General features: G+C 48.5%; 1 protein-coding gene and 1 pseudogene across 2 annotated transcripts in view; both read right to left on the reverse strand.

The window, feature by feature from the left end:
• Nucleotides 1-13,994, reverse strand: part of EYA2 (EYA transcriptional coactivator and phosphatase 2) — a 178,391-nt gene that overhangs the window by 20,180 nt on the left and 144,217 nt on the right. For both annotated transcript variants that reach the window (XM_087444873.1, XM_087444874.1), the window contains exon 10: nucleotides 2,756-2,814. In XM_087444873.1, the coding sequence (XP_087300999.1) occupies nucleotides 2,756-2,814 (59 nt within the window). The remainder of the gene's footprint in view (nucleotides 1-2,755; nucleotides 2,815-13,994) is intronic.
• On the reverse strand, nucleotides 237-1,098 carry LOC147914203 (small ribosomal subunit protein uS2 pseudogene; annotated as a pseudogene).

The raw sequence follows: 13,994 nt of genomic DNA on the forward strand, positions 1-13,994 counted from the left end.
TCCAGCACATTCTTAACCCAATGAGAAAGCGGCTATATGACCTTATCCCATCACAGCCCCTTGTTTCCAGAACCCACACTTTTAATTGCCACGGGGTCCTTCCTCTTTACTGCAAAGGTTCCCATCTTGCTAGATAATTTATTCTTTCTTTCTTTTTTTTTTTTTAGAAACTGTTTATCTTCCATCAAGAAAATGAAACATTTTCGTTTTCTGTTTAGGCGTCTGTGGAAGACAGCTTAGGACCACTCAGCGGTGGTTCCTGCCCATCCGGTGGCCTGAGCAGTGGGAGCCGTGGGCCAGTCATCAGTGGTGGGCTGGGCCCTGCGGTCCTCAGTGGGAGCTGCTGGACGGCGCCGAGGGCACCTGCGCGCCTCCAGGCCGCTCTGCGACTTCAGGTGGAGAGCAGTAAATTTGAGAGCTGCAGCAGTCCATCCACCTGGAAATCCCTCCTCGGTCACAGCCCCTGCAGCAGGGGCCTGCTCGTCCCTTCTGATCTCTTCAGGGTGTCTGCAGAAGCAGAGACCAGGCATGACCTCCCGTGGGTGTTCACGGAAGCTGTGTGCAAAACGTCCCGGGCCAGGACCCACCACATCAGACCCACCGACTGAGCTCCCTTGTTGCAGGATGGCAGCGCCCACGTGGCACAGAGCAGAGTCTGTTACACAGAGCAATGCAGGCAGGTTAACATAACAGCCTCTGTGAGAGGCTGGGGGTCAGCCCTGGGATCAGTAACCACCAGAAGTTGTGGCTCCTGGAAGGCCGCCTGGAGCTGGTTAGTGAAGGTTCCAGAAGCGACGCGGCCAGCAATAGGACTGGCTCCAGGGGCAGCCAACTCCAGCACAGCTCACTGGCCAGTATTCCTGGAGGATGTGACAGTGACATCAGCCGGGTTTTCAAGGGCAACAAAGGCACAAGCTGCCAGCAGAAGCTTCTCCCAGGTTCCTTCAGATTTATGATGTAGATGCCAACACTTTCCCTTTCGTAGATGTTCTGTTCCATTTGGAAGTCAAGATTGGTGCCACCTAACTGGGTTCCTGTTGCAAGGAACGTGAGGACATCCTCCTCCTTCATCTGCAGGACATCAAGGGCTCCGGACATCGTGAAAGGTTCCCTTTGAGTTACAATGGGGAACCCATGGATCCCTCTCTGGGCAGTGCAGAAAGGCTAGATAATTGATTCTTAAAAAAGAACACTGACTATAAACTCAGAGGATGCCTCGGGGAGTGCCGGGATGTTCTGCCAAGAGGCGGAGGGCAGGGAAGGGCGTCCATGAATCCTGCCTCCTCCTCTTGCCTGCTGTGTGAGGTTGGGCAGGTTACTTAACCTCTCTGTGCTCCCATTCCCCAACTGTAAAATGGGGGTGATGATAAGAGCATCTATTTCCTAGGGTTCCTGTGAAGATGCAATGAGTTAATCCACGTGAAGCATCTGGAACAGGGCATGGCACAAAATAAGGGCGTTACCAAGGTTGGTTTTTACTGTTAACAGAAAAAAAAACAAAACAAGGGGCACTGGATGCCTAGCACACAGCAGGGACTCAGTAGATATTTCTTGAATGAACAAATGAGGAATTTGGTTTGTAGGGGTAAAAGACACTCCTATTGGATTGTAGATTTTTGACGTGAGGTACCAAACAGCTCAGCCTGAGGCAGGATTCAGAGGAACATTGCTCTGAATTCCAAGTCAGCCAGTTACAGGGGAGACTTCACAAAAACGGAACCCTGGTTGCTCATTGCCTTGAAAGGGAGAGTGGTTCCCAGCGATGACTTCATGGAAAGGGCATAATTAACCTTGATCTGAGTTTTATTTACTCCATAAATTGAGAGATCCTGTCTGGCCCTGAAGGCTTGCTCCTTGCCGGTCCTGGTGACAGAAGGGATTTTTGGAATGGCTAATTAAAATGAAGCAGGCGCCTGTCCACCTATCACTTCTAATTGCGCTGGGCTGTGAAAAGACTTGCAGGCTCGGTGACAGAACTTAGATTTCTTTCCTGGAGTAAGCTGGAAGACACACCCAGGAAGCAAACACTAAACGGAGTTACGATGACTGGCCCCATAAGCAAAACATCATCTGTTCTAATATTTTTGATGGGCCTGGAGGTGTTGAACTGTGATAATTTGGATAAACACCGATTAATTATGGTTCCGTTTTTATAAAGTTTCCCCAGGGGCAGGCTCGGAACATTCCAGCCACATTCCTCTGACAGCTGTCTCCTTTTGAGCAGTTGGGTACCTTATTTCCAGAATCCATGTCCCAAGAGTGTTCTCCTCTAGAAGCCAGACATACCACTTGTTCATTCAAGAAATATTTTTTTGAGTATCAACTATACCAACTTTTATATTAAACAATATATATGTGCTAATAAATGCAATCAAACCTTTGAAGAAGATAAACCAAACTCTTAATGGTGGTGATTCTGGGAGGCAAGATCAGAAGTGGTGTTTGAATTTTTTACAATATACATGTATTACTTTAGTAAGCAGGAAAAAACCCATAGAGAGAGAAACATAAGCCGAGTCACAGAGAATTTGTGGAAATCTCAGCCTCAGTGATATGAGGTGATGTGGAAGAGGCTGCAGGGTGGGGTGGGGGCGGGTTGTGAGTTTTGAGTTCAGAGAAACACACATCCCAGTTCTGGCTGGAGGCTGGTACGTCTCGTCCTGATAACCAGCCCGCCCTTCTTCTCCAACCTCCTAGTGAAAGGCGAGCTCAATAACCAATCAAAAGGGGCATTTTTGACTCCCCAAAGTCCTACCTTAAATCTTGCCCATTGTCATCAGATGAGACATCGTCGACATGGATCTGGTCACAATCCTATGGAGAATTTGGCAAGAAGAGAAAAACGGAAAAACGGGACTGGTTAATCTGATGCAGGCTTTAACAGTTGGTTTCATATGCTGCGGGGGGAAGGAGCACTGGACTGGGAGTCAGAAGTTTTGAATTCCAGTCTGAGCTTTGCCACCAACGGTGAAATGACCTTGGGTTAAGTCTCATCCCCTCTTTTGCCTTTGGTTTCCTTATAAATGAGCAGGTTGGCTATAAGGTGGGGGGTGACCATATCATTTATCATGCAAACCAAGTTAGTTTTGCAAGTAAAGGGGGCTGCTATTAATATTACACTGGGAGGACAGGCACAAAACGGAGCCCTCGCCCTCCGCCCCAGGTACATCTGGTCACCCCGGCCACACGGTGGAAGCCTTCGCCTCATTCAAGGTGTTTCCTCGCCTCGGAATGCTCTTCTGCCTTCAGCCGCTTAGTGAACCTTGCATGCTCCAAGTATGAGCTGGAGATAGCCCCTCCCCAAGGCCCCTCTGTGTCCATGATCTGTGATCATCATTTATTGAGCACACTATGTGCCAGGCACCATTCCAAGGGCTTCCCATTCAACAGACTCCAATGCCATCCTGCTTTCTACAACCCACACATCTCTCAGTTCTCTTTGGGGAAACATCTTAACACACGTGAGTTAAGACCGAGGGGAGGGGATGACAAAGGTGGGCACATGACTCAGATTGGTTGGTCTGAGTTGGTCCCTCAACCAATCAGAGAGACCCAGGATCCCTCTGGCCACAGTGATTGCTTCAGAGATGAGCATGTGGTCTAAGCCGGACCCATGAGAACCAGCCCTGGGACGTTGGCTGGGACTTCTGGGAAGGAGGCGCTCTCCTTCCACTGGGGCTGCTGGATGGCAGGATTAAGCCTGGAGCCGCTGGAGGAAAGCAGGTCTGAGAGCTGGAGAGAGCGATGAGGCCCTGATCACACTATTTGATCCCCTGGATCCCACCACAGCTGAAACTAGGCCACCTTGACTGTGGTTGGCTGAATAACAGCCCCCTACAAATGTCCACATCCTAATCCCCCGAACCTTATATAGCAAAAGGGACTCTGCAGATGTGATTAAATTAAAGGTCCTGAGACGGGGAGATTATCCTGGATTATCCAGGTGGGCCCTAAATGTAATCACAAGGGTCCTCATAAGTAAGAGGCAGCAGGATATCTGATGATAGACAGGAGAAGGGGACTGGAGTGAAGACGGAGGAAGAGGCCACAAGCCAAGAAATACAGGTAGCCACTAGAAGCCAAAAAAGGCGAAGAAACAGATGCTCCCCTCAGAGCCTCCAGAAGAAACCAGCTCTGCCAACATCATCAGCCCAGTGAAACTGGTTTTGGACTTCTGACCTCCAGAACTGTAAGAGAACACACTCGTGTTGTTTTAAGCCACCAAGTGTGTGGTCATCTGTTACAGCAGCAACAGGAAACTAATACACGGACTTTCCAGTTTAAGCTAGTGGAGCTGGACTTCAGTCACTCTGAAACCAAGAGTCAAGAGTGATGCGACACCCTCAATGGCAGCTACACGAAATACACACCAACCCTGTCAATTCCATCTCCATCCTGAAGTACATTTGGATGATAGGTTGATAGGGCAAGAATTGTGAGTGTGCTGTGCCAGCCCCCGTGGTGCTGCTAGAGCTCTGGAATCTGACCACCTGGGTTTGGATCCTAGGTGCAACCACTTCCCAGCTGTGTGACCTCGAGTAAGTGGCATAACCACCCTGAACCTCAGAGGTCAGATTGGTAAATGGAGATAATAACAGAACCCACCGCAGAGGGCTGATGTGAGAAGTGAGATGCTGCACTGAGAACATCTAGCATACACCCGGCACACAGTAGGCGCTACATAAATGTTAGTTTTTATTACTGTGTTAAGATTTATAAACGTTCACATTTTGGTTGCAAGGTAATTTCAGGAGGCGGATATCTCCTCGCAAAGACTACTGGGGAGAGAAGAGGCACACGGAACTCTGACCTTCACCTCTGAGAAAAAAATTGGTTGTAACATCTCCTGACCCCTCACGGGAGGCTGGAAGCTGGAAAAAAAATAGTGTTTTCAACATTTTGAGCAGATCTCTTTTTACACAAGAAGAGGCTTAAATTTATCTTTAAGAACAGGAGCTTTGCTGGGGGATGATGGCTCCTTCTCTCATTAATTTTTTAAAGATATATAGGACTGGCCTGGTGGTGTAGTGGTTAAGTTTGCATGCTCCACTTTGGTGGCCCGGGGTTCGCGGATTCAGATCCCGGGTGTGGACTGACACACTGCTCATCAAGCCATGCTGTGGTGGTGTCCCACATATAAAATAGAGGAAGATGGGCACCGATGTTAGCTCAGAGCCAATCTTCCTCAGCAAAAGAGAAGGACTGGAAACAGATGTTAGCTCAGGGCCAATCCTCTTCACCAAAAAAAAAAAAAAAAGATATATAGAGGTAACTTTGTTGTCATGGAGATGTGGGGGTGGGGATAGTGGCATTTAGGGACCGCCTGGACTGCTTTTTGGGGGTCGAGGCTGGAACCAGGGAGAAGGAGTGGTGTGGCCGCTGGTCCCTGAAGGGGCTTTGGATTGGAAAGGGGTCTGCTGGAAGGTTAAGTTTGCTTCCAGAGTCCCCGGCACACTCTGGCCCACAGCTCTGTGGCAGTGACAAAGTACGACTCAGAGTCCGGGAGCCACCCTTCCCCCGCTGCACAGGACCTCGCACGGCTGTGAGCTGGGGACAGTGCCTGGGCATGGGCAGTGGTGTGCTCTGATGGGCCTGGATGGTGATGGCAGCAGGGAAGTCCCACCAAATGGTTCCCCAGGGGTCAGCCATGGGCACATGGGCGTCGGAGCAGATGGCAAAGAACATGGCGGATGCTAAATGGTGACCCCAGTTGAAAAACTCTTCGGAGAACGCTGGAAAAAAAACTGGGGGGACACTGAGTGACCACTCCTGAGTCAGTAGATATCTGGCTTACACCTAAACCTCTTCTGCTGTTGTTCCATATTTCCTTTCTTTCCACGTACCCAGGATTCTCATAGACGCTTGGGGGGGTTTCAGGTATACCTGATCCCCCTCCCCAAGCTGGAGTGCCCTTTCCTAAAGCAGTCGAGCATGAAGGTGCGCCCCCAATGTAAAGATTCTGTAGTCACGCTAATACAGTAGTGATTGGCCACATGTGGTTATTTATAGTTACATTTAAATTAACTAAAATAAAACAGAATAAAAAATTCAGTTCTTTAGGCCTATTTCAAGTGCTCTATAGCCAAATGTAGCCAGTGGCCACCATATTGGATGGTGCATGTATTTCCATCATTGCTCTAGAGGGATAAAGGAACTAGGTTGACAACTTCGCTTCTACGTTGATAAGTTCAATTAGGGAAGGGTTGCAAGCTGGTCTGGAGACATATCTCGTTTAACCCACACTGTGCTTAAAAAAGTTTCTGGAACAATATCTAATACGTAAACTCAGGGAATCTCTCTCTCTCCCTCCTCTCTCTTCTTGTTCTCTCTCTTTCTCCGTCTCTCCAGATTTTCAGCTATTTTGAGGATTTACACGCTCTGGCAATAGAGGGCTTGCATTCTTCTATCCCGAGAATCCTTAGCCTCGATCTCCATTTCCAGTCGTTCACAGTGCCTACGGGGTTTTCCTCACTTTACATCGCCGGGTTACGTGGCCCCCGTGGGCACCTGAGTTGGAGACATCTGATCCACGGCCACCTTAGAGATGGGACCAGCAATCCCGACATGCTGATGACAACTGTATTCAAAAGCCAACGCTGCCCTTACAGACTCAGGCACAGAGAAAACAAAATTAATAGCAGATTTCTCCCCAGTCCATTACTTTGCCTGAAATTGGAAAAACACGTCCCTCTGCCCCCCAGTCCTTCCCTCAAGCTCGAAAGCCGCTCCGGGGGTCACACAGGCTCAGGTCCCTGGGCAGGGCTCCTGTGCTTCCCCTGGTGTCAGGGGAAAGGTATGTGGGGAGGCCCTGGTATTCTCATTTGCAAGGGGATTGTTGGGGGCGCTAAACTGTGACAACAGTAGCGATCACATTTCGGACTTAATAAAATACCGTGACGCTCTGCTAGACGCTACCTCATACTCCACCAGCTGACCCGGCTCGGGTTACCCACTGAGCCGGCGATGGGGAGCGGGACAACGCAGAGGACACGAGGAGGGGACCGAGCTCCTGGGGAGGAGGATCCTATGCCCCTCAACTCTGCTGCACGGGGGGGCAGGCCTCTAAGGCACAGGACGCCGGCTTTTCACAGCCCAGGGGCCTTCTGGCCTCTCCTGGGTCTGTGTGACTATCCTGGGGGATCCGAGCAGGACCGAGGACAGAGGAAGGGTGTCCATGGGCCCCAGCGCAAACCTGGCCTCAAGGAATTTACACTTTCTGACCCAGAGAAACACCTGCAAAGAGCCTTGGGCAAGGGTGTCCATCATCCCAGCAAGAAAAGACCGAAAGTTCCTTCGATGGGATCACAGCTAAATGAAATGTGGTATATCCATTTAGGGCAGTCCTTCTCAGTGGTTCAGGAGAACGAGGTCGATTTTTATGTTAGCACATGGAAATATTTCCAAGGCCACCTATAGTGTGCAAAAAGCAGGCTGGAGAATGATACATCCAGTACCATATCATGTATACATTTATAAAAACCCATTAAAAAGGAAACAAGATATTTTATATGGATACATGCATATACATAAGTGGAGGAAGAAAGATCTGGAAGCTCACACATCTGACTGGAAACAGCAGTTCCATCTGGGAAGGCGCTGGGGTTGGGTTAGTGGTCAAAAGAGGCTTTAAACTAATTGAAATGCTTTCTTTCTTTTTTTTTTTCTTTTTTTACAAAGATGATGTGTATATGTATTGCTTTTGAAAATAAGTTAATTGAAAATATCTCACTGGGGAGGCTCTAACACTGGAGGACAGAGGCTAACATTTATTTGCTCCCAACGTGCTGGGGCTGTGCTTAGCACTTTACATACATTAAGGGGGATACCATTGTCATCCCATCTGATGGAGGAGAAAATGAGGCAGGAGAAGTGCAGGAAAAGGCCTGGTATGGGCTGCATCGTGTCCCCTAAAAGATGTTGGAAGTCATAACCCCCAGTACCTCTCCTGTGGATGTGACTTGGAAATAGGGCCTTTGCAGATGATCAAGTTAAGATGAGGTCATTAGGGTGGGCCCTAATCCAATATGACTGATGTCCTTATAGAAAGGGGAAATTTGGACACAGAGACAGATGTGCACAAGGGGAGAACACCATGTGTCCATGAGGACAGAGACAGGGTGAAGAAGGTCTGAGAGCACCAGAAGCTTGGAGAGAGAGGATGGAACAGATTCTCCCTCACAGCCCTCAGAGGGGACCAGCCCTGCAGACACCTTGATCTTGGACTTTTGGTCTCAAGAACTGTAAGACAGTAAGTTTCCACTGTTTAGCCACCCAGTCTGTGGTTCTTTGTTATGGCAGCCCCAGGAAACTAACATAATGCCCAAGGCTACACGGTGAGGGAGAGGAGAAACCCAGGAGGCCGTCCGTCTGCCTCTGGAGCCTGTGCTCGCAAAGATCCATCCACCCAAAGACTATTTATAAAAACACTTACTACAGGCCCAGAACCACATCAGATAACGCATGGGTCAACAGAGGGGAGGTTTCAAGGACTAAATCTGGCTCTTGCTCTCAAGGAACTTACATGTCACTGGAAAAGATGAGGTAAACGCACATGAAATCCTGAACCGCTGATTCAATACACGTATGTACTGATCACCTACTATGCGCCCGACACCAGCCTGGACCCTGCATGTGTCTCAGAGTCGTCCCTGACTCCTTGCATTCCCTCACATCCCACAACCAATCCATCAGCGAATCCTGCTGGCTCTCCCTTCAATATACATCCACAATCTGACTAGTCTCACCTCCTCCACTGCTCCCACCATGGTCCAAGCCATCATTATCTCCATCCTAGATCAGGGGTCAGCAAACTATAACCTGTGGGCCAAATCCGGTCTACCACCTGTTTGTGTAAATAAAGTTTTATTGGAACACAGCCATGTTCATTCATTGATGTACTGTCTACAGCTGCTTTTGGGCTACAAGGGGAGAACTAAGTAGTTGAGACAGAGACAGTATGACCCACAGAGCCTAAAATATTTACTATCTGGCTCTTTATAGAAGTTTTCTGATCCCCGACTCAGACTACTGCAGTCACCTCCTCCCTCTCCCTGCTTCCTGCCTTGCCTGCCCCCATCCTCCCAGCCTCGTCTCCACCCAGCAGCCAGAGAAATCCTGGAATCTAAGTCAGATCCTGTCCTTCTCCTGCTCAAAACCCCACAGTGGCTCTCACCTCCCTCCGAGTAAAAGCACAGTCCTCACAAAGACCCCAGCCCCACACGTCTGCACCCCCCACTCATCGCCCCTTCCCCCAACCTCCCCTCCCCTCCTCACTGCACTGCAGAGACAGCAGCTCCCGCTGTTCCTTCAACAACCTGCATGCTCCTGCTGCAGGGCCTTTGCAACTGCTGTTCCTTCTGCTTTGAATGCCTTTCCCTTCTCTTTCCATCTGTCAAAAGCCTGCAAAGGCTCTGTTGACGTCATGTCCTGTAAAAACTGCCCTAACTCCACCTCGAATCAGGACAAATGGCTTCTGTCTCTGTTTCCCCACTTTGTGGGGCATCTAGGACTAACCGAGGCCTGATATAATGGTCAATTTCTTCTTTCATCCACGAAATTGGGAAACGCTCTGAAGGTAGAGCCCATTTTTTGCTGATTTTTGCAAGGTCAGAGAGTACAGCAGTTGAAAGCACAGACTCTGGGTCCTGGGTTCAAGTGCTGGCTCTGCTACTTAGTAACTGAATGACCTTGGAGAAGGTATTGAATCTTGTCGAGCCTTGGCTTCCTCATCTGTAACTGAGCGACTGAACAGTACCTACCGCAGGGGGTGTTGTACGGATTGAATGAATCAATACAGGTAAAGCACTTTGAAAAGTCCCTCACCCAGAGAAAATGCCACATGCACATTTGCCATAATTATTGATATTATTACTATTTTGAATTCTGTTGGCCCAAACTCTGTGCCGGGTACAGTAATGGTCAAATTGAATTGAGTTCACCATTGAGAGAGGCTCATGGATGGTCAACTCTGCTGATGAGGTAATTAGGAGCAAGGCAGGAAACTGGATTCCTCAGTCCAAACTCCGTGGACACATCAGGATGCTATGCATTAATGTGTCTCAGGGAACGAGAGCAGAAGGGAACTGGGGAGAGACCTCAGATCACGTCCTAGATGTTGCAGTTGGTGTTCAAATGCCCCTCCCTGGGCTCCAGTCCCAGCCCTGCCGCTTTCTGGGTGTGCGATATTGGGTAACTTGCTTAACACCTTTGTGTCTTCAGTTTTGTTTTTTTTAAATTAATTTTTAATTTTAGAATAGTTTTAGATTTACAGAAAAGTTGTGAGTATAGTATAGAGAGTTTCCATACACCACACCCAGTTTCCCTTATGTTAACATCTTATATTTGTATGGTACATTTGTCACAACTAATAAACAAACGTTGCTATATTATTATTAATGAATGTAATTCTTTATTCAGGTTTCTTTAGTTTTTCCACTAATGCCCTTTTTCTCTCCCAGGGTCCCATCCAGGGTCCCAGGTTACATTTTGTCGTCTTGTCCCTTTGGTTCCTCTGGGCTGTGATAGTTTCTGACTTTCCTTGGTTTTGTTGTCCGTTCACAGGAGTAGTGGGCAGGTATTTCCCAGAACGTCTCTCAGCTGGGATTTGTCTGACGTTCTTCTCGTGGTTAGACTGGGGTTATGGGTTTTGGTGAGGAAGACCACGGAGGTAAAGTGCCCTTCTCGTCACATCAGGTCAAAGGTCCACACCATCAACACGACATCACTGTGGACACTGACCTGGATCACCTCGCTCAGGTGGTGTTTGTCAGGTCTCTCCCTGTAAAGTTACTCTTTCCCCACTTTCCATACTGCATTCTCTGGAAGGGAGTCACTACGCAAAGCTCACAGTTAGGATGGAGAATCTGCGTAAATTATTCGAATTTTTCTGTATGGGAGAATTTGTCTGTTCTTTCCCACTTACTCATTTCTTCAATCAGTCATCTGTATCAGGATGGACTCACAGGTACTTCTTTTATACTTAGACTCCAGTACTATGCTCTTTATTTCAGTACTCAAATTATCCCAGCTTTGGCCATTGGAGACTCTTCCAATGAGCTCCTGTGTCCCCTCGACATACCCGTCACCGTGGGGTTTGTTGAGTGCCTCCTTACTATCTGGTACTATAAGATACTCCATGCTTTACCACGTGTCTTCCCTGCCCCGGCCCTAGAATCAGCCATTTCTCCAAGGAGCCCTGGTTCCTTTTACTGGAAAATAGGATTAGAAACCAAGAGCTGGGTGCTGAGCGTGCTTGTTGCTACAAGCGGTGTCATTGTTTCTGAGCCCTCTCAGGCAACAAAGTTTCAGTGTTTTTTTAAATTATGAAACGTGGTTAATGCACCTACTTGCAGGTGTGTTACAAGGCCTGTGGCAGGCCTAATAAATGGTACCAATTATAGTCCAGACCGCTCTTTCGCCAGGGGCCTGAAACTAAAGCTCAGACAGGGCCCAGATGGAACTGACACAGTCCCGGAGCACGGGTGAAGGTATCTACAGGACTGCAGGAGCGTCCTGCCTCTCATCAGCCATGGCTGCCATCTGTCCATTTGTTACGTGCTCAAAGTCCAGATTTAGTTTCAGGGTGATGCTTGTCTCATAAAAGGTGTGGGGGAGCGTCTCATCTTCTTCTTTGCTTGGTAGTCTGTGCGGGATAGGATTTATCCTTTCCTTGGATGTTTGGTGGAGCTCTTGTTTAAAACCAGCCGGACCTGGTGCCTTTTTTTGGATGTACATCCTTAACTACCATTTCAATTTCTCATAGTCATTGGTTTATTTTATTTGCTTTTAAATTTCCCCTTGGGTTAATTTTGTAATTTATATCTCCCTGAAAAGTGCCAGTTTCATCTAGGTTTTCAAGTTCATTGGTATAATACTGTACACGGTATTCTCATTAGTAAAAAAAAATATGAATCTCTCCTGAATTTGTAGTAATGTCCATGCTTCATTCTGGATGCTGTTTACTGATCTCTTCTTCTCGTTTTTTTTTTTTTCTTGTTCATGCTTGCCAAAGGCTCATCTACCTTAGTCTTTTCAATGACCAGTTCTTATTAATTTTCTCGATTTTCTAGTAAATGTAATTTAAGGATGTACGTGGCTGTCTGGATCATCCTTCACTTGCAGCCCACAGGCTTTGATACTTAGTATTCTCACCGTTGCTCATTTCTGAACAACAAGCTCAGTGACAAATACCCATTGATCCCGTTCTGATTAAGCTGGTGACAGCCGGGGTTTTCCCCGCCTGCCCTGCTGTGGTCCCATCCCATTACTTTTTGTCCTTGGCTGCCTGGAGACATGAATGCAGAAAGGAAATTGTTGACAAATTTGCTTTAGAAAAATGACTCTCGTCAGAGCCCAGATGGACTCCCTGGCCACTTCTCCTCCGAGGCAGGTATGTTTTTAAAGTGAGATTGCTTAATGCTGCCTCTGGACTAGCCAGAGAGGGGCCTGCTCCCCGGGAGGGAAACCCAGGCCATCTTTCTTGTGTTGTCTAAATGTTTAACTTATCTGAAGAGCACTCAAGAGGCCGTGGGCTGCGTTGCATTAATGGCCAGTTGGGCAGGACGCCTTGGAGAGCTGCTCGGCGCTGACACGGTGAAATATTCTTCTGCCTGATAGCTCCTGCAGAACCGTAAATCAGAGGTTGAGCAATCAGGCCTGTGTGTCAGGCGCACAGCCACGGCCTGCCCAGATTCCAGCCACTTCTGAGTCCCTCCAGAAAGATCCTTCCCAGAGCTCTGGCAGTGTGGAAATGCTCCCCTCCGGCCCCCCTGCCTGCCTGGCCCCTCCTGAATCAGGCCAGGGACACCTTCTGCCAAAGCCTCCAGGTTAACCTAGTTTCTTACGAAGGACTCTTTCCTTCCATCAACTCTGCTGACCCGTGTTCCTTCTCCGCTCCACAGTTCATCTCAAAACTGCATCTTCCATGAAGGATAAACATCCCCGCTTAGAAGTCAGCTTGGCCTGGGATCAAATCTCCACACGACTCTTACTGGCCACGTGACCCTGACAGAATGACTCTTTGGGCCTCAGTTTCCTCATCCGTATGAGAGAGATGAAAAAAACCTCCCTTGCAGGGTGTGTGAGATTTCAGTGAGAAAATGCACGTGTGGTGCCTGGCACGGGGTAAGAGCTCAGTACTTGTCGGCGACGGGCAAGTTAACCTCTCGGGTCCTTGGTTTTCCCGTCTCTGAAATGGGGACACAGAGCAGCACTTCCCTTCCGTGGCTGTTGTAAGGGTTACTTGAACGAGTGCAGGACGCCCTCGGGTCACTGCCTGGCACAGTGAGCGTGCAGATGTGTCAGCTGTTGCTGTGACTATGTTTATTGTTCCTATCTCTGCCCTCCACTCAGCTCCAACCATGGTCCACATCCTTCTTTCTAGAAATGCGTTCAGATCCTTTGCGTATTGCTGTTCCCCTTCAGGCTGGGGAGCGAGGGTGCTGTCGTGGGTGCTGTCGAGGGTTCACTGTGGTTTTGGTGGTTGTCTGTGTGACTTTTGTTTTGCATGAACAGTGCGGATTTGATGCGCCAACTAGTGGACAGTTCTTCAGCATCATCATCTTTGTTTACACTGGGAATGTCTCCTCCTCTGGCTGTCAGAACTTCCTTGTCTTCCTCCAGGCTTCCCGGCCACTCCAACCCTCCCCGCTCTCTCTCTTCCTTTGAACCCACCATACGCAGCACTAGATGTCCTGCTGGGAATCTTCCTTCTCAAGCCAGATAGCAATCCCTCTCCCTGGGAGGCGGCATAGCCCAGCGGATAAGCGCAAGGACTCTGGAGCCAGGTGCCCGGGTCTGAATATTGTCACTGATAACTGTGTGACTTCAGGCTGTTCACTAACCTCTCTGTGCCTCGGTTTCTTCACTTGTAAAATGGGTGTTATGGACTGAATGCTGTGTTGCCCTCAAAATTCATATGTTGAAGCCCTAACCCCCAGTGTGGCTGTATTTGGAGATGAGGCCTCTGAGGAAGTAATTAATAATTAAGGTTAAAT

The sequence above is a fragment of the Ceratotherium simum genome, chromosome 21 (assembly GCF_057802395.1).
Source record: "Ceratotherium simum simum isolate JZ-2026a chromosome 21, ASM5780239v1, whole genome shotgun sequence".
Classification (NCBI taxonomy): Eukaryota; Metazoa; Chordata; class Mammalia; order Perissodactyla; family Rhinocerotidae; genus Ceratotherium; species Ceratotherium simum.